We start from the raw sequence: 20,100 nt of genomic DNA, 5'->3' as shown, positions 1-20,100 counted from the left end.
ATAAACTGCCAGTTCCTTACTTTGATACATAATTTACCCTGAATTGGCTTCACCAGAGACCAGGGAGGCCCAAAGTTACCCCAGGGCCCCAGGTGGGGGAGAATGAAAAGCAGGTGAGTTTTGTATTCCTTGGTCTTGCCTCTACCAGATAACCAGATCTACCCTGAATGTGGTTGCTTCAGGGGTTCAGTGCAAAAATGAATCCCTTCCCCATTTCAGGCTAAATGTCTTTATTTATAATAACAGTGCTCATAATAACAAAATAATTTCAACTTGATTCTCGTCCATAGGAACTAACAAGATTTAAGAAAAAGCATGTAACTTATACTATTTCAGCAGAAAAATGAGAATAAAATATCATACCCACTTTACAGATGAAGTAACAACAACAACAGCAAAACAGAATGATTTTCCTTTATAAAAAATGGAATAAATTCTAGTTCTCTCTCTCTTTCTCTCTTCCTCCTTCCCCTTTCCCTTTCTCCCTCACCTCCCCTCCCCTTCTCTCTTTTTTTTTTGGGGGTGGGGGGAGGTCTCACTGTGTAGCTAGGCTGGCCTGGAACTCACTACATAGCCCGGACTGGTCTTGAATTCATGAGTACTGCAATTGTAGGCATGTGTACTAAGCTTGGTTGAACCCAGGACTCTTCGGGGGACTGAACCCAGGGCCCCATGTATACTAGGCAAGTGTTCTACCACTAAACATATCCCAGCATTTTGACTCATACTTTAACTGCTAGTCTGTTTCAAAGAACAATCCAAATAGCCAAACATTTATGTTTTATATTTTATATCTTATAGTCATGCCATTATTTTACTTTCATCTTACAACAGCCCTGTAAGTGTAAAGTTTATTAATTTCTTTCTTCATATCTGAGGTTCAGAGAAGTTATGCACCAAGCTGAGTCACACCTCTAGTAAGTAGGGTACTCACAGCCAAAGACAGCATATCTGGGTGCCCAAACTTTCAACATAAGACTTCTTTTAGTAATGACTATTCTAGTTCATTAAATGGAAGAGATACAGCTGGACGAGAGTATAGCTTCTTCCCTTCCTTCCCTTCTCTCTTCCAATGTTAAGCCCCTCCAGACAACAATAACCTGGACATCTATCCAATGTGGAGCCCAGAGGGAACAGAGCATGAATAAAACAGTACTTGGGAGAATGAGCCATGACAAGTGAGGTGAATGTTCCCACAGTCCAATAAATCTGACCCCTACATATCTCACACTGGGTCAGAAGGTCCAATTATAGGTCTGTTCTAGTTCTTTTTATGATTGACAGCAGCCAGAGGCAAAATTACTTTGGTGTCTATTAATCTGGTCTCTAATTTTCCCTTTGCCCCCAAACACACAAAGCATCATGGTGGCTCAGGGTGAGTGATACCGTGCATCCATATTTAAAATGCTCTTGTTTCCTGTAAGAATAGCACCCAGGTTCAACCCCAGCCTTCCTCATGAGGCCATTACCTGCAGCTCTGTTTGGAAGAAAAACTTCTGTGGGCATTGTGTACAGTCATAGATCTTGTCTTCTTGTCCATGGGCAGAAAAGATATGCTGCTGCAACTTGTTTGCTTGAACAAACACTGAAATGATAAAAGAATGGTGAACCTGGGTTACTTTGTTTCAGAAATGACCCAAGCCGAAGAGGTCCCATGAGTGGACAGAGCAGGAGGAATGGTACGCCTCCTTGGTGTGACTGGCCGCTGGACACATGGGCAGAACACAGTCACATTTGCTCATGCTTGGGTCTCTGGCTTTTGTTAAGATGCACTCTACTGCACACCTAATTCAACCCACACAGTTCCAAAGTAACGGTTTATGGAGGCTCTGCTCCCTATAAATCTTTTAAAATAAAGCTGAAGATTGTCAAATGCACAGCTGTCTCAAAAGAAATGACTCCTATTTCTCAGCAACATACAGGTTAAGAAATCACAGATGCCAAAACCCTGTTTATTGTATTTGCCTAAAGTTACAGCTACCAAACAGTTCTCTATTTAAATGTGTTAATGCTAAAAATTATATCCCACAGCTACTCTGGCGCACTGTCTATAAATGTGCACAGAACGGCAGGTAAATTCTCTTTGGATACTTTAAGATCAACTCAGCCTACACACTGAATGCAAGGGTTTCAATAATATAAACATGTTCAATTTTAATGACTACAAAACAAGGCCCTAAGACTGTGTAACAGTTTACCTAGGAGACCTACTATTAATAATTAAATTGTATATGCCAGAGGCGGTGTTTGGGTTGGCAGAACTGACTTCTGATGGATGCCTGGTGCACTGTGACCTAAAAAAGTTTGCATCTACAATATTAATCTGTATAGGCAGGGAGAGGATTTATTAAAGATGTTGCCATTTGACTTTGACTCCACTCTAATCATTAAAATTATTCTAATTGCCAGCCAACCTAAAATATTAGAATATTGTTCTTCTGAGTCATACATTGTAATCACATTTCTCATTGCCTTAAAAACCACTCCGACTTCCTTTCCACCTAACATGCTTTATATTGGAAGGGTTCCCCCCACCCCTTTCTAATTGTTATTTCTAAATTACTTCAAGACATGCTAAAACAATTCAGGTCTGTCTGTACAGAAAATGTAAACTGTTCATGATGAATGCATTTTTGTCTCTTTACTCAAACCAACTAAAAGAAATGGGGATTTTATACAGATTTGTAACTCATTTCCAGGTAACTACATACATTTTATGAGGCTTCTGGCTACAACATGAAAAAAGTATTTTATTAGGGGACTTAATTGTGAGGAGACCTTTGACCCAGACCTCCTTTATGGCCACTTATTATGAGCTTTTATAAAGAACCCAGACTCTTTGTATCTTAAGATATATAAAAAAAATAAAAATCTGGAGGAAGAAAAACAGAATCCCCCAAAGGAGGATGGAGGAGTGGCTTAAGGAATGATGGAATGATGGAGCCAAATTAGCTACATGTTGCAGGCAGAGCCACCCACACACTCAGGTACTCCTTGTGTGAGCTGTGCAACGAACATGGCCCCTCTCTATTTTATTGCAGGACACAAATCTATATGCTGAATTCGGTGAAGGTAAATAATCAATGCTTGGAATTTTGCTCTGCAAACAAAGAAGTCAATTTTGAGAGAAAGATACACATATATCTTTCCCACCTGACAAAAATAAAAAGGAAACATAGCCTTGAGGGGTTTGGCCACTGAGTCCAAGACACATGCAAAATAATCACCAAGGATTTTCCAAAATAACTTTGCTGTTGTTATAGTATGAGAAACATGTGCGATCTCATTTCATCTCCCATGGGCTTCCCAGGATGGTTTCTGATTTGTATCTTTTTTGTTGTTGCTGAACATAATGCTATACTATTAGGCCTACTTTTTGCATGTATTAAACATGACACATCATTAAAACATTTTAAATATATTTTTAAAATGTTTCTTAAAAGCATATATTTGTATCAACATCAAAAATCCGATTTCATAGGAAATAAATGTCTCATGTACTCTGTTTTCTAGCTCAAAGGATTCTGGGAGTATTTTAATAATATGTTTCTTCTTTTTCATGGAGAGTGTTATGAAACAGTCCAGGTTTCAGCAGCAGACATGTACTGCCAGCACGGCTGCACTTCCCGTTGAATGTTCTGTGATTAAAAAGCAGTCTTGTGCAGGCAGCCTTGGCCTTGGTAACCTTTTAACATCTACAGGAAAAAAGTGAACACAACATGGATGTCATTTTCCAAATGGAAAAGTGCAAACTTGTGAGAGAACTTGAAATGCCATTTGTTCGTCCTGACAGTTAACCTTCCTGCCCATCTGAGCCTTTAAGTAGGCTGCAATCAATAATGCTAATCAGCAGAAATCAAACATCTTCTCCTCAAATTGAACTGAAGTCTTATCTGTAAAAGGCCAAGCAGTGGGATGTACGGCAGGAAGGACAGTTTTCTTAAAATAAGCTTCCTACCTGTAAAGCAGACGGGACACTTGAAGGTGCCTCCCATCCCTTCAAAGCTGTGCTCTATCAGGTGGCACTGGAGTTTGGCAGGAGAGTCGAAGGTCTGGCTGCAGAGTTTGCACTCATGATTCAATCCTTCATCTGTTAAGGAAAATGCATTAACAGAAAAGGTGAAACCTACCATTATCTTTAATAGACTAGGGAATTAACCATAATTGCACACATTAAACTATTTCTATCACCTAATATAAATATGTAGCAGTATGTATGGTTTCTGGTTATTTCACATTATTTATGAATTTATATAAATTGAAAACATTTCTGGAATTTAAAATCCAAAGATAATCAGATTTTATCTTAGGGCTAATACATTTTTATTAAGCTTTTGAAGTATAATTAGTGTATCGATAGTAAGGCATCTAGTTTAATTATCATGATTTTATGGGCTCCTTATTCCAAATTCCTAAAATAAAAGACCTGTGGAAAAATGCGAGAGCTTCTTCTTCAGTGTCTCCTCTGATTTATCCAGAAGGTTCTAGAAGCTTCTACTCATCACCGGAAGGTCTTAAGTGGTATTACCATTGATAAGAACCTCCTTTCTCTACTCCCAAGACTTTCAGGCAGTATGTGCATGCTTATAGTATCTTATCATGTTTTGGTTTTTGCTTTGCATTCCTAGTCTTCCATATTCTTCCTACTTCATTGCTCCCTTAACTTTGAAAGACAGTTTTAATTTTGCCCCCAGATCTACTCTGCCTGTCTTTCTCCAAAGCACTTTTATAATCTCCAAGCTCACATCTGACTAGTCCTGGGTTTTTCTTTGATAGCAACAAGACGGTAGAAAACTATTTTGATAGACTATCAACTGCTGTACAAAGCGAAGGGTTTGTAGTATAGATAGACACCATTCTTTTTATGTTGTTTTTTTTCCTCATTGAAAAGTTCACCAAATTTAAAACCCAAGGATTATGTTAACTCACTGCAATCTGCAATGGTAAGAAATGAAGATGGAAATAGAACTAATAACCTGGAGAATACTTTACTCCTTTTTTTGGGGGTATATTGGGATTTGAAGTCAGGGCCTCATGCTGGATAGGCAAGTGATCTACCAGTTGAGACACACCCCCAATTCTTTTTGTGTAAGCGTGCTTTTGATAGGGACTATGATCCTGCTATTTTTATTTCCCATATAGCTGGTAGATTACAGTTGTGTACTCCCCACACCTGACTTGTTTTTTTTGCTAGGGTCTCATTAATATTTTTTTTTTTTTTTGCCTGAGCTGGTTTAGAACCTCAGTTCTCCTATTGCTGCCTCCCAAGTAGCTGGGATTATAGCTGTGTACCACCATGCTTACTGTTGTTTTTGACATTGTTGTTCAACATGCTTATAGATATGCCTTCATTTAACCTCACAATAATTCTGTGAGGAATGCTATTATTAGACACTTTGCAGATGAGAAAAATAAGGTTCAGAGAGTTTATAACTCTGCTCTGAGTCAGAAGGGCTAATAATCAGAATAACCAGAATTTAAACCCAAGCAGTGTAGCCTCCGGGTCCACAGTCTGAACAGATAGGCAATGTCACACACCCACTGCTACCAAGACTATTAGCCAGTAAGAGAGAGGGGAGAGGCTGTCCTTTAAACTGGCTTGTTATCAAGCTACAATTTTACCTTTTTTTTATTTGCAATAATTAAAAATGTTCCCAAGGTTACATCTGTGTCAGATCTCCTAGGGAATGCAAGACACATTCACACTGTGGGGAACAAATCTAAACTCCAAAAGTATTTCCTTTCCATTTAAAGACAACATGCCTTTACCAGTTGATATTACTGGCAACACCAAGGCCCAATTACAAAGTGAGTTATTATTAGCTGACTAGGAGTAAAATCACTCTATTTGTATTCCTAATCCTTCTTCTTACACAAGTATGAGTTTTTAGAAGCAGAGGATTGGAATTTGTAAAAAGAAAAGCAAAGCACTAATTAAGCCACCCAGCACTGTCTACATTTCACAAGAGATAAAAACCTACTCTGCATTTGGGTGGCACAGTAAATTCCTTGACTATTATTATGTAAGAGGAAGTTTAATTGTGCCTCCTGACATGACAAGGGGTTATACGAAAGCTTTAGGGATTATATAAGATCAAGTGGTTTTTCTTTTTTTTTTAATCTGTTCTTTTTCTTTTTAATCCTAAAGTCACCAAAAATTTTCCAAATTTTAGTCATTAAGAAATACAAGAAACACTACTGTTTGCAGGGAATTGGACCGTAAGTTAATCATCAAAATACATGCCAAGATGAAAGGCCTTCTGTTTCCAATACTGCATACCTTTATTTTGAATAGGAAGAGGTTAACTAAGAGTTTTAATGACATTTAAAAAACTGTATCTGTTTTATTTTCACACTGCAACTCATAAATACCTACAATTAAAATAATAACAATTAATAAAATATTATGTTTTGCCTAAGAACTAAGGTGTGGCCTATGTGATGTGAGCTGGCACCCATTTATTCCAGAGATCTTAAACTGTAAAAGTTGTAAAGTATGATGTACAGACCCGGGGTGGGGGGATTCCCTAGGGGATAATGATTCACAGTCAAAAGCATAAAGGGAAGTATGCGAGTTAGGATGTCCTTTAATGTGGTCCTCTCCTTCTCAACTAAGATCATTTCGTTTGTAAAAATAAAGAATGAAAAATAAGTAAGACATATGTAAACGAGTGCAAGGAAAATGTGCTCGTCAGTGTTTATTTCCTAACCAAAGAGAAGTTGCATCCCCAAAAGTTGAATAATCCAATGCAGTCAAGTGATTCACAAAAAGCTGACCCACTGTCATAAAGGTATTTGTGCATTATCAGCACTGACTTATTGTTCATGTACTCTACCCTTTATTTGTGGAGGGACAAAGTGACACCAATGATAACCACATCCAGAGCTATTTTTCTAGTTTAAAACACATTGTACTATTGAAGAAAGTACTGGAAGCTTGACCTGCCTTCCAACTGTAAGTCAAATAGTGAGGTGCTTTCCAATAAACTGATCTTCTAGTAATTTGAGTAGGAGAGAAGATATATCTCAACTGTCACTCAACAAACAATAAGCAAAAGCCATGGCACTCCAATGTAGACAGTGAGAACACCCATTTCACTCCCCTACTCCCTCTCCCCATCCTCACACATGCTTATTACTTCAGGGTCAAATGCGTAATGAGCAGCTCCGTTTTTCAGAGTTTCTACAAGCCCTTACTATGGGGGAATCTGGCTGAGTTAAACCCTATTTCTTTTCCGAAGCTGATGTTCAAGAGGTAACACTGTCAATACCTTTAATTTTAGGTAAACCTAAGGCTAAGGCTTAGGCTTAAGACACTGCCCTGGAAGCCACAGTTTGTGCCTTACCTTCCCCCTGCTTCTTCCTAAAGGCGCCAAAAAGCTTAAAAAATTCAATCAAAATAACCATTTCTGCGCTCCGGAAAGGTAGCAGCTGACAGTAATTAGATAATAGAGTCTGACTCATTTATTAAAAAGAGATTCAGAGTTAATTGATTTAATAACCATTACAATATTCTATTAAGGATATAATAGGCTAGCACAGCCCTATTTTTTTTAAGAGATATAGATGGGATCTTCAGACCTAACTTTTAGATTTTTCTTCCTCTTTTTTGCTTATCTATATTCTCCAGACTTTCCACGATGAGCACAAATGCTTTTGTAGGTTACTTTGAAATTAAAAGAGAGAGAGAGAGAAACCTACCTTTTCTATACCCTATTAATAAAGATTGATTACAATATGGAAATTATGATAGTCAAAGAGTTAGCTAGGAAATAAGCAATATGGTAGGGTATAGAAAAAGCCCAGTTTTGCACATTAAGACTTAAAATATTTTAGCCAAATACATACAGAAACAGAAATCAGCACAAGGAAAGGGAGAAACATCAGAGTGCAAATTAATCAGTGGAATGAGAAGTGAATCTTTCCAGAACACACAGAATATCCCTCTTTTAAGCATGCCTGTGCCTGGCACAGTGTGTCCAGTGTGAGAGTGGAGCTCTGACCACCGAGAACATGCTAGAAGCCAGGAATTAACTTCCTCTCCTCGTCACCCACTGTGTGCATGACCAAAGATGGTTTGAGCATAATTGAGAAATGATTTCACATGTACAGAAATTTCAACTAAAATAATTATTTCCATTTGTTAATCTTCATTTAAGTGTGAACATAAATGTAAACAGGAATCAAGTCTACATAAAAGAGATTGATACTCCTGTAAATATTTACTCTGATATTAGATGTTTCAAAGGAGAGAGTCTGCATATGTAATTGGAGCGCAACCTCACTGCCTTAGTGGGAAATGTGATAATCATTGACAAAACCTTGTGCTCTAAGAAAAAAATCTGCTTGTCTAAAGTTAGTTTAAAGGCAAGAGGAAATGCCTGCCTCTTCAATGTATAAAACCTGGACCTATGGAACTATTAATCAACTCATTTAGTAACAGAAGAAATCATAGTTATCATTTGTTTTTTGGCAATACTGGGGTTTGAACTCAGGGTCTCATGCTTGTTAGGCAGGTGCTCTACCACGTGAACCACTCTGCCAGCCCCAGTTACCATTTGGATGCTCAAGCACAATTCCAGCTCCACTGTGTCAACTATGAGTTCAACACTGACATTTCAATAAAAGAGAAACCCTTTCACAGCCCCTGCACTGTGTGCCCAATGTTTATACTCCTTTTCCTTCAATAAAAACAAAAATCTAGAGCAGCCACAAGCAAATGTTCAGTGGTTGACTTACATGTGGCTGTTATCACAGGAATCACTAGGGGCCCCCTTATATCGCCTGATCAACACCACAGCCATTACTGAGGACCAATTTGTAACGGTTTATAAGTAGAACTCCATCTCTCATTTACCCTCAAGACTGGCCAGAAGGGTCCTCCAGCCTCTTCCACTGCATAAATCTATAGGCTAAAGTCCACAGACATAAATCCTCCCGGCTCATCCTCGTATGACAGGAGCCATACTTAAAAGCTCTGATCTGAGTAGGAGTCAACTTTGCCCTCAGATTCCAAACAGAGGAATCAAATGCCCTGCAGTTGTAATTTTTCCAGTTTGAATGTGTGTAGCACTATATCCTTAACACATTAAAAAAAAAAATCTGAGAAACTATGCCCTAAACCTATTCCCAACCCCCTACGCTTTACTTTGCTTCTCCTCTTCCCTGAGTTAATTTCCAAGCACACATTTATAAGCCAGGGGTCTGAGAAGTAACAAAGCAAAGCTATACATGACAAAACTCAGCCCTCGGCTACATGGGCTCACTCTAGAAACCAGGGTAGAAGAATAGGCAGTCTGTACTATAATTTGCCATGCACACAGCCATCCCATTCTTTTTAGGTCTACGACACTCTGGCCACAATAATTTGTCGCATTATACACAGCACATATTTCACAACTGTAACGTAAACACACTGAGGTGCTAATTTGGCAGTGGAGAACATGACTTAGGCTTCAAAGTCTGCCGGTAGATTAGTCATTAAGCCCCCGAAGTAAGGCAGCATTGAAAGTACTGAATAGTGTGTGAACCTTTCTTTCATGCCAGTTAAAAAGTTCTGCCCTTATTCCTTGGAAGAATTTAACATGAAAATGAATGTTGCCTGAAGAGTGAGTTTTCTCACTGGCAATATGGAAATGTCATTCACTGTCAGGTTTCTATGCCACCTGGGAGAGGGACACAAGATAGGAGAATAAGATTCTTACAATAAGAAAAGAAGGGCACTGTGAACGTGAGTAAATGAACACCAGGGACCTAGACTTTGACTGTATGTGCACAAAGTGCCTAACCCATAGGCACCTTAAGGAAAGCCAAATAATTTACATGACACATGCCTGAGCCAGAATTGTACTTCCAGGAGATCCACCACAAAGTACTAGTCTCCATTGAACTTCTTTTTTTTTCCCAAATGGTCTAAATATTGCAATGCCTTTGGACTTTAGAAGTAAAGCCACTGATATTGACACTGTTATTTCCTGTCTTGAACTTCTCATTATCAGCAGGCTGGAGCAGGAAATGATTCAACTGGGGTAGGCTGCATGGTACCCAGCAGATTTTAAAGAGCCCAGGGGCTGCCTAGAGCCCCATAAACATCAGCAGCTTGGAAACTAGCAGGAGGTCCAGGTGGGTAGGGAAGGGAGAGGCAGGCAGTGGGATTTCAGATGCTCTGAGATGCAATCTCTTCCAATGCCTTGGCTATTATTATTGGTGTGTGAAGTACCTATTAGAATATTCTCACAGAGGAGAAAACATTGGAATGTTGTTCAAATAATAAGCAATAAAACATACAACCAACCAAAAAAGTGGCTTTCCTCCAACTGTGGGGACTCAGCAGTGACATTCTGGCACAAGTGTGGCATGGGGATATATACAGACTAAGACACCTTTCAAACCTGACCAGTGCTCTGGCACCTTGAGTTACTTCTTTTCCTTTTTCTGAATCTAAACACAGCTCCACAGTTGAAGTCTTAGTGAAAACACCCAGTGCTAGCAGATAACTTTTGCCCACAAACATTGTTGTTCCAACAACAACAAAAGCTATAGGAAGAGCACTGGTAAAACCATATTGAGGGGAAGGTAAAGGAAGGAAGTTAAGAAGGTGAATATAGTTGATGTACTCTCTATACAAGCATGAATATAGAATTTTTAAACCTGTTTAAATTACCATAATAAGGGGACTAAGGTAGAAAGGAGAAAAATAGAAGGCATGAACCAATTCTGATTATAATACAAATATATATGGATATGTCACAAGGAAACTCCCTGCATTGCTATTTTAACAAACAAACAAAAATGCCCTTTTTTTTTTCCCCCAAAAATGGAGAACAGGAAGGTAAAACAGATCCTGTCTAGGGGTTGGTACCAATGTGTGTGTGGGGGGGGTGGGGAGGATAAAAGGAAAGGGTGAAGGAGGGTGAATGTAGTAAAAAAATTATGTACTCATGTATGAAAATGGAAAAATGAGACTGGATGAAGCTATTCCAGGAATGCAGGGAAGGGGGATAAAGGAGAATGATGGAGGTGGTGAATTTAACTATGATAAGAACTTCCGAAAATGCCACAATGTACCCCCAGTACAACAATAATATGACAATAAAAACAAACCAACAAACAAAAAAACCATACTGGTATTCCCCATCCCAAGTATAAGCATTCTTAAGACAAGAAAGAAGTAGTGCCTGTTTCTTAGTAAAAATATGATTAGTGCTGAAAAAGGCAAAGGTTGAAGTGAGGATTGACAACAAAGTCTGAGATGCCTCTTTCAGGTCTGCATAGAAGTTTTCTGGTCTTAACAATTTAGCTTCTTGTATAAAGCTTTGACTTCTATCTACACTACAGTTTTGCACTGAAAGGCATCTAGTTACCACATGTTCCCCCTTGATTCTACTCATCTAAATACAGAAAAGGTTTTGCCCTACCTATTATTCACTGCTGACCTGTTCTCTGCCTTAACAGAGACCTTGCAAAGGCAAATACAAAACACCAACTTGCATTTTGCATATTGGATTCAGTGAAGAAAAGGGCCAGAAACAGCATCTTCCCTCTCAAGAATGCTTTTACCCTCTGTCATGCCTGTTGAAGAGGGTGGGTGAAACAGTGCAAGTTTCAGGAGGGCGAGGGTATTTGTTTTGCTCACTGACACAGGTCACATACCTAGAACAGTGCAGAGCTATAGTTCGGACTTGACAAATATTTATTGAATTTATGGGAAACATAGCTAGGTGGTCCTATTTATGATTGCATTAAAAGAAAACACACCAAATCATCTATTATTTTGTTAGTTGAATTTCAAAAGTTTGCTTCATTCTCTTGTTCATTAAATTCTGCATATCACACAATAGACTGGCCAAATCTACCTTACACTGTTTATCTTCCTTATTTTCCTGAAGCATTAAGATGCTCAGGCAAATAAAGCATTGACAAAGTAGATGTGTAAGTGGTTAGCCTGTCTCTTGCAAGCAAATGATGAGGCAAACTTTTCCCTTATTTCAAGGGGAAAAATATTATTATGAAATCTTATGCCTGAAGTTCAAAAAAGGTACCATATAAAAGAATGATTGCTTTTTCTTGGTCTCAAGTTCACAGACATTGCTACATCATACATCCATGACCTATAAGTAATTTCGCTTAATAGTTTGCATTCTTGTATTACCAAGTTCCATTCTTTTAACTAATTGGCTAAATCAGATGTATTTCTTATACTCTTGGCTCACAATTTCTCTTGTTTGATACCAGATACCTACTATCAGTGCTCTCACATCTGGAACTTCTGGCACTGGTGGAAGGACAGGTGTATTTACCTTTGAGTACTGCACACACACTCACAACACCCCCCATAAATTGGCAAAGCTGAAAGAGGACAGTTCATGCAGCATAAATGTAACCTGCCTCAAAGTTAAATCTATAGGGAAAACACCTTGAGAACTGAGACAGCGCAATAGTCAATATTAATTCCACACAGTGGTGGGCCAGCAACACGAGCTGTGTACTGGACACAGCACTCATCAGGCATGTTTCCGTGTGGCTGTGCTGAGTTTATGGCAAGGGTCAGGGCCTTTCCTTCTTCGTCTTTAATCTTCTGCTTGGCATAAAGCCACTAGTTATCTGGAGAAAGTCTCCAAACACTGAAAAAGCTGTTTATCTTTGCTAGAAAGCACAGCCTGCTACTGCAGATGATTTGGAAAAAGAAAAAAAAAAAAAAGAAAAAAAAATACAAATCACAGAAACAAAACAAATGGAGTGAGATTCAACAGCTTCTGCAAATACTACAGCTCTTGACAACTATGAGTTTAAGGCAAGAGGCTAGCTGGGCATTTTCAAAGCTAATCATCTAGACACTATATGACTGATGACTTACTGTGATGACCACATCTTTTCTCAGACTGTGACATTTAGACTCTGCAATCACACATGAAGGAAGAGAGGGGCACTAGAATCTCTGATCCCCCAGGGACTTTATCCTGCTCCTCTTCACTGGGTGACAATACTAAGAAAACCATTAAGCAGCAAAATGTGAAAATCACAGTACTGTGTGTTACTTGCAAATGAGTTGCATTTTTATTGTTCTGTTGGTGTGTGACCTTAGAAACTTGGCCTTGAAGAATAAAAAAGGTAATGGCACCATAAATGCAATAAGATTTCTAAAAACAGTTTATTGGCAATGTGCTGTGAAACTTGAATTCTTCTAATCAAATGATGCCACCCCTTAGAGAAATTTTCCTGTGCATTATTAAAGTGATATACTGCAGTACTAGTTAGAGTTCCATAACCTTTAAATTGCCCGATTGTAATTAAGGCCACTAGTTTTATTTAGGAAGGTTCAAGGAGGCTCAATTTAAGTTGGCTTAACTAGTGTGAATTTAATATCATGCTGCCAGAAGGTGGAGGACACTCTGGCCTGGCTGCTCTGTGACACCTGCGGCTGTGGGGTGTGTTTTCTAAATTAAGCCCAGATTTAAAGAAACTATAGCCACCGGGAAGTAGCTGGATGTGTGTTAAGTCCACATCCCATGTTGGTATACGTACATCATTCTTGTTTTCATTCCACACCCTGCCGATTTTCCAACTGGGGAGTCTATAAATATATCTGATTATTTACTATATGAGTGGATGGGATTTTAAAGTTAATTGAAGGGCATAATGATCACTTTCTCAGAAAGGTGGAGCTTAAGGTAATGTCCAATCAACAACAATGATTTAAAATGAAATGCACATGTAACACAGCTTAAAGACAGGAATATTATTACTAAGAAATTCAGAGAAAGAAAATTTACAGCTAGGGATATGAGGAGAAAAGAAAGGTTATTATTTGGACAGGCCATGGAATGGAACGCTGAGAACAAAAAATAAACTTCATTGAAAGGGTAGCAAATCAAGGACTGAAATAAAAAATGAAAGCACAGGACAGGTCGGTGCTCACAGTGCAGACTAGAAGCAGCAAAGGGGAGGCAGCAGAGAGAAAACACTTACAGAGTTGACCCATGTTCAAGGTTTTACTGGATGTGAGCTCCAAAACATTCATCTCTGGATAGAATGCTGGCAATTTTCTGTAGCTCCGACAGCAATAATGATAAATGAATTTCTTTACAGCCAAGTGGCTCAAGCAGCCAACTACGTTACTACTATATAATTAATAACAATAAGCAATTAAAGAGAACAGCAGGCTACAACTATAAGGTGTCAAAATATATTAGCAAAGGAAAACACTGCAACAACACACTTAAAAATAAGGGTACAGCATGTAAATCCATGTGCGGTATCTTCTTTCACACTGTATTTCGGATAAGGGTTTTTATGCTTGAGAGAAATGGAGGATGACATGAAACTACTCTAAGGTGATTAGCATCCCTCTGAAAACAAATAACGCTCCCAATGTTCAGAGAAGTCGGAAATGTGATATGGGAAATGTGATTGTGAAGGCACAGGAGAGTTGGCTGACCACTCTTTGGCATTACCCCTTTGCTAGGAAATATTCTAATAAATACTTCACCACACTGTGTTTGTTGGCTCAACTATTTCCAAAGATTCCAGAACATTTTGCTTTTGTCTTATAAAATTTTGGGGAAGCAAAGCAATAAAGTAGGAAAGTGTAAGGCAAAAAAAAAAAAAAAAAAAAAAAAGAGTAAGAGAAGGGGGAAAGGGGTCAACTTATCTATTTGGTCAAATGCTAGAGTTTCAGATAAAGGTTAGAAGGGGCTTTGAACCTGTTTAAAAGATGAGAGAATTAAGACCAGAAATATTAACTAACATGCCCACTGATTAAGACTGGCATTAGAATTCAGGCTTCCTGAATCCAAGGCTACAGTGGTTCTCCAAACCCTCACTTAAAAAAAATACAGCAGTTTAAGTTGTCAATTAAACAAAAGTTACTGTTTTATAGATCTCTTCTTGATGTGCAAGGAGCTATTTATATTGCTATACCACATGGCCTCTCTTTTGCTCCCCGACAAATCAAGGCTTAAGTTTATTCTAATTTACCTCAACCCTTCTGTCATAGGCAACTAAGTGTCTCTGACCATGTGAAAACTTTCTTCTCCCTACAAGAAAGCAAAGCCTTAGTCAATATGCAGTACCTGCTGGAAGATGGAGAAAATCTGGTAATGGAAAGTCAAACTCTTTGTATCTTGGGTTCTCCAGAGGGCTAGGATCTCCATTCTCAGCACAGCACTTTGGTTTGAGCTGTCAATCTGAAGGAAATGTTACTGAACTACTTGTGATGTAGTGACTGAATGCTTGTGTTTTCTCTCACTGGCAATAAACCAATGATTTGGTTAAACTACCACCTGAAACCTGGTGGAGACTGGGCTTGAGTGCTTCTTCATGGAATTAAAATTATTCAGAAAGACTGATTCCTTCATTCTGTTCTGCCTATAGCTAACTATTCTTCCTTAAGTACTGGAATCACTCCATGATAAGCTTCTAAATTGAGTATTTGGGAAAATACTGAGACCACATGCATTTTGAGAAGTGTGTGATTTACTAAGAAGGTAACTCCACACTAATGTATGGGAAATCTGTTAGATTAACATGTTCCTAACCTACCTTTCTCTCTTGGGCATCATTTCGGATACACTAGCACATCTAGACACTATAAGCCAAAGTCAAGATGTTACTGGCATACCATGAATCATACACATTTCTATTTCCTTCCACCGTTTTCTGTCAGTCAAGAGCAATACAAGTGGAAGAATTGTTATTCACTATGATGGGAAGAGAGAAGGGAGGGAGGGAAAGAGGAAAAAGGGAAGGGAGGGAAGGAGAGAAGGAGGGAGGATAAAAGTAGATAGGCAGGAAAGAAGGAAGGAAAGTAAGAAGAACAGAAGCAAAAGAGGAAGGGGGAGAAGAGAAAGGGAGGGGAGAAACTAAGAAGGAGGAAAAGACAAAGATGTACTTCACAAAGACTTCTGTCTCATTTCTACTTAGTTTTGAAGCACTGTGAAGACATAACTGTCTCTAGGTGTTTGTTAGGTTGCAAACTAAAGCTAAAGACTATGAATGAAACAGAGCTTACAAGCATGGATTAGTTAATAAGTATATCTGTTAAATGAAGAATGAGACATAATAATTATGGGTAGCTCTTTCTCAGACAGTAATTCTTTATATTACCTTCTGCAAAGCTATTAAATATTTCTGACTATAATGCCAAATTATAACAATGCTCTGAGCACAATAAATTTTGAATCCCCTATCTTTATAACAATTTTTGTATAACCTGAACCAGCTCATTCAAGATCTGTTTTAAAATTTTAAATATTGTATACTGCGTCAATATAACGAAGGCGGATAATGAATCTTCTCACACAGAAGGGTACCTACCTATTGAGATAATGTCACTAAAATATCTATCGATGGCCTTAAACATTTTATTATTTTAAAGACTCTGCTTTTCCTACATTATAAATGATGCAATCAGTATAGAATTCCAATGCTGACTTAAACAATCTGAAGTAGATTCTGATAACCATGACTGTAAAGTTTGTGTCCTTTCTGAAGGCATATACTATTTGGCTCCCACATCAGTTTCATTCTTGGTAAAGAACAACAGAAATATCAAGGATAGAAAAAGAACTATATTGTCTTCTTGGCCTCTTGCTCTTCCTTTGCTTCTGAAAAGCAATAGCAATATTAAGTTTCTTAAAGATAGAGATTAGCATGAGAACTTTAATATTTGACAATCTGGAGAAAAGCAAACACTTTAGATAATTTTGTGGTGTAATAGTCATTGGGTAAAATAGGCCATTAATGATGTGTACAACAAAAATTCTCCTGTCTTTGCATATTGGAGGAAAGACAGTACAGGCATTAAAACAAGAGCTGGTAAATACACATTAGCATTGTGTGTGAATATGTAAAAAAGAATAAATATTCTCAGTGTCTTTTCAATCACCATAACTATGCAAAATGCCTGTAGAGAAAAGAATGCCTAGTAACAAAATAAATATTCTTTCAGGAATGGGAGTTTCCCAATTAAATATTGGAGAGGACAGGATTGATGAGAGGTAGACTGGTTGGTATACTGGTCCCTGTAGTCCATTCTGAACCTTCTTCCTCCACCTCTTATAATGAGCCAGTGAGACACTCCTCAAAAGGAACGCGTGCAGGTCAAATTGCAGGAAAGTCACCAAGTGAAACATAGGACCTAGGATCTGACATTTCTCTTTTGAAATGAGTATTAGAAATTTTTCCTTAAAGTGATAACAGCAGGAAAATTCCAAATCAAAGTAATCACTACGGCCTCAACTCACCCGATTAGGTCTAAATATGATCTCATCTACCGCAAAATATCAGGCTTTGTGCTTAAGCCAATGTAACTTTGAAACAAGAAGTTGAACCAAGTGTCTGTGCAAGTCAAACTCATGCCTTCCCTTTGGCCCCAAAATAAGAGGGCTGTTATCAATGCACTATATTTTCCTCCTATTATCTTTGTCTGAGGATGACTGTAAATAAAATAACATATTTGGATAGGCTTTTACAATTTTCAAAGTGTGTTTGTGTGTGTGTAGTGCACAGTTAATCTGCTCAATAATATGGATTGGTCCAAGACCCCAAATCCCAGGAAGAGCTTAACTGATTTGCTCAGAGTTACATGTATAGTTGCTGGTAGAGCAGGGCTCAAATCTACATTTATGCTCCAGACTGGGGGTAGGGGAGGGTGGGGAGAAAAAAAATTAAATTTTAAATTGGAGTCAAGTTTTTGCTTAAATCATCTATGATGCTTAATTTACTGGGCCCTTCTGCTTAGAAAGATAGAAGACCACCTAGCAGCTTTGAACTGACAATGTGTGTTGAATTAAGACAGTGAAAAGCAATAGGGAGAAAGATTAGAAAAAAATACACTTTCAGCTTTGGTCTTTCTGGTTACCTTAATGATCTATTTTAATGCCCTTTTAAAGTTTGAGACCAAAAAAATGGCATTCTCTTTTGTTGCTATTAATTTTTAATTCATTAAGATTTAGTAAAAAACTTGGCATTTATGAATATGAGTAATTCATGAAGAAATAACATATTTCACTTTTGCTGTTATGGGTTAGAAAATTGATATGATTCATTTTATTAACAAAATCTGTTTCTAAAAACCAAAAATGTCATTATTCTCAAACTGTGTGAAAGAAGGCAGAGCCATTTGTTTCCCAACAAATGGTAACAGTTACAAGGCTGTTTTCTCTTTCTCATGTGGAGAGTTTTGCACAGACTGTTAAATATAACTTACTGAGTTGATTTGGAAAATACCAAGAAAGTGGTTTACTGTACAACTCAAATAACTAGAGTTAACAAAAGCAAACAAACCCTCCCCCAGCCCCTGGAAATGTAAATAAAAAGTCAGATTTCCCTGTACTACATTTGATTGCATTAATTGATGTTTTAAAAAAATTGGTTGAAAATAAAGCCCAGCAGTAGCATTTTTCTTTCCTAAATCACAATAGCTGCACATTACAAACATTACCAAAAGGTCCCCTGGTACGACTGTAAAGTTCCACTCTGGCAGTAAAATGCATCTACTGTATGCTCTCCATTTCTATCCCCACCCTCCCCAATACATAAGAAAGCAGGTCAAAAATGCTTCCATATTAATTTCCAATGAATACTAAGAAATTGAGCACTCAACTACTAAATCTTTTTATTCCAATATATAAAAAACAAAATCCTTTCATTCTAACATAGGGTTTGAGTAGCATTTGGACCATTACTACTGGGTCCTGTTTTGTAATCTGTAATTTTTTTCTATTGTTACACAAGTTGCCTCCACAAGGGTAAGGAAGTTCCTAGTATACATGGTATACACATTAGCAAACATGGACTTCTATTGGGCTTAACCTGGCTTACATGGTAGTGATTAGGACATGGTATTTATAAGACTCATCATAGGCAGCATCCCCAAAGCCCTTCTTCCTATGTAACACAGTAGTTTCAACAACTCAGTGGGTGGAGTACTCAACTCTTCTACTAACAAGCTGGGTAACCTCACATACATTATTTGATTTTGCATCAGCTGAGTCAAGCTAAGGGTATCAAGTGCCTATGTCACTGGGCTGTGGAAGTGAGATTCAATCTAAATAAAAGATATCACGTATCTAACTCTGAATAATACATATCAGGTATCTAGCCTAGCCCATACGACAGACTACTCAGCCAATGTTAGTTATTCTTGATATTCAGCAAATGTTCACTCCATTTGTTGAAATATTTTAAATCAAGTGTTTTTAATTTTTAGAATTTATTGATTTTATTCCTCTTTATTTTCCCTCTCTTCCTCCATAGAGGAAACAAAGAATAAAGGGACAAGAAGCCAGAGACTGTGGGATAGGTAGAAGCACTGGTTTCAGTGTGTTTAGACAGGAAGAGGAGAGGATGGGGACAGGGCAGAATTTCACAAAAGCTGGTTTCCCAAACATGGTCAGTTTGTCAGCTCTCCCAAGGCAGTGTTGGATTTTGCAGAGCTTGAGAGGTAGAACTGGTAACCATAGCCACCAGTGGAGGAACACTGAGGCTGTCTAGCAGATCAGTTGGTGGCACCCTCAAAGGCAGATGGCCTTCAGAAGAGGACCTCCTCTTGGGCTTCCAACTCCCAGGAATGAGTTGCACTGGCTGGGTTCTTAGGCATGTGTGATTATTTGGGCAAATCCAGTAGAGACCTTTTGTTTGGTTTTAAACTTAACCTAGACATTTATGAAGAGATCTCAGCATATGTTAATGATAAACTTTAAAACAATAACAAGAAATGTTAATGCTGATTAATTATCCACTTTTGTACACTCCTTCTCAAGGCAGGACCACAGCAGTACTGGCTAGTTTTTCCTTTCCTCCTCCTCTCAATTTTGTGTCTCTCTGTGTGTGTGTGTGTGTGTGTGTGTGTGTGTGTGTGTGTGTGTGTGTGTGTGTGTGTGTGTGTGTGTGTCTGACAGGGGGGGGGGGGCAAGGAGAGGAGAGGAAAGGCAAGGAGAGAGAAGAAGAGAAGAGAGATTGTGAGTGAGTGATGTTTAGTTAATCTATCAGTAGATTTGTTGGGTTGACATAGGAAATGAGGAACAATAGTACAGTTTATGTGGAAAAGAGATGTCACACCATTTGCTGTTCCCCAGGCCCTGGTCCTCAGCCAAGCTT

General features: G+C 38.3%; 1 protein-coding gene across 6 annotated transcripts in view; it reads right to left on the bottom strand.

Annotated features, from left to right (window-relative positions):
• LOC109679730 (zinc finger protein 521) overlaps nt 1-20,100 on the bottom strand; it is a 284,250-nt gene that overhangs the window by 24,905 nt on the left and 239,245 nt on the right. For all 6 annotated transcript variants that reach the window (XM_074070123.1, XM_074070124.1, XM_074070119.1 and 3 more), the window contains 2 exons: nt 3,959-4,090; nt 1,470-1,585 (listed from right to left, as the gene is read on the bottom strand). In XM_074070123.1, coding sequence (XP_073926224.1) covers nt 1,470-1,585; nt 3,959-4,090 — 248 coding nt within the window. The remainder of the gene's footprint in view (nt 1-1,469; nt 1,586-3,958; nt 4,091-20,100) is intronic.

Source organism: Castor canadensis, chromosome 4 (assembly GCF_047511655.1).
Source record: "Castor canadensis chromosome 4, mCasCan1.hap1v2, whole genome shotgun sequence".
In the NCBI taxonomy this organism is placed as follows: Eukaryota; Metazoa; Chordata; class Mammalia; order Rodentia; family Castoridae; genus Castor; species Castor canadensis.
This window is presented reverse-complemented; position numbering and strand designations above follow the sequence as displayed.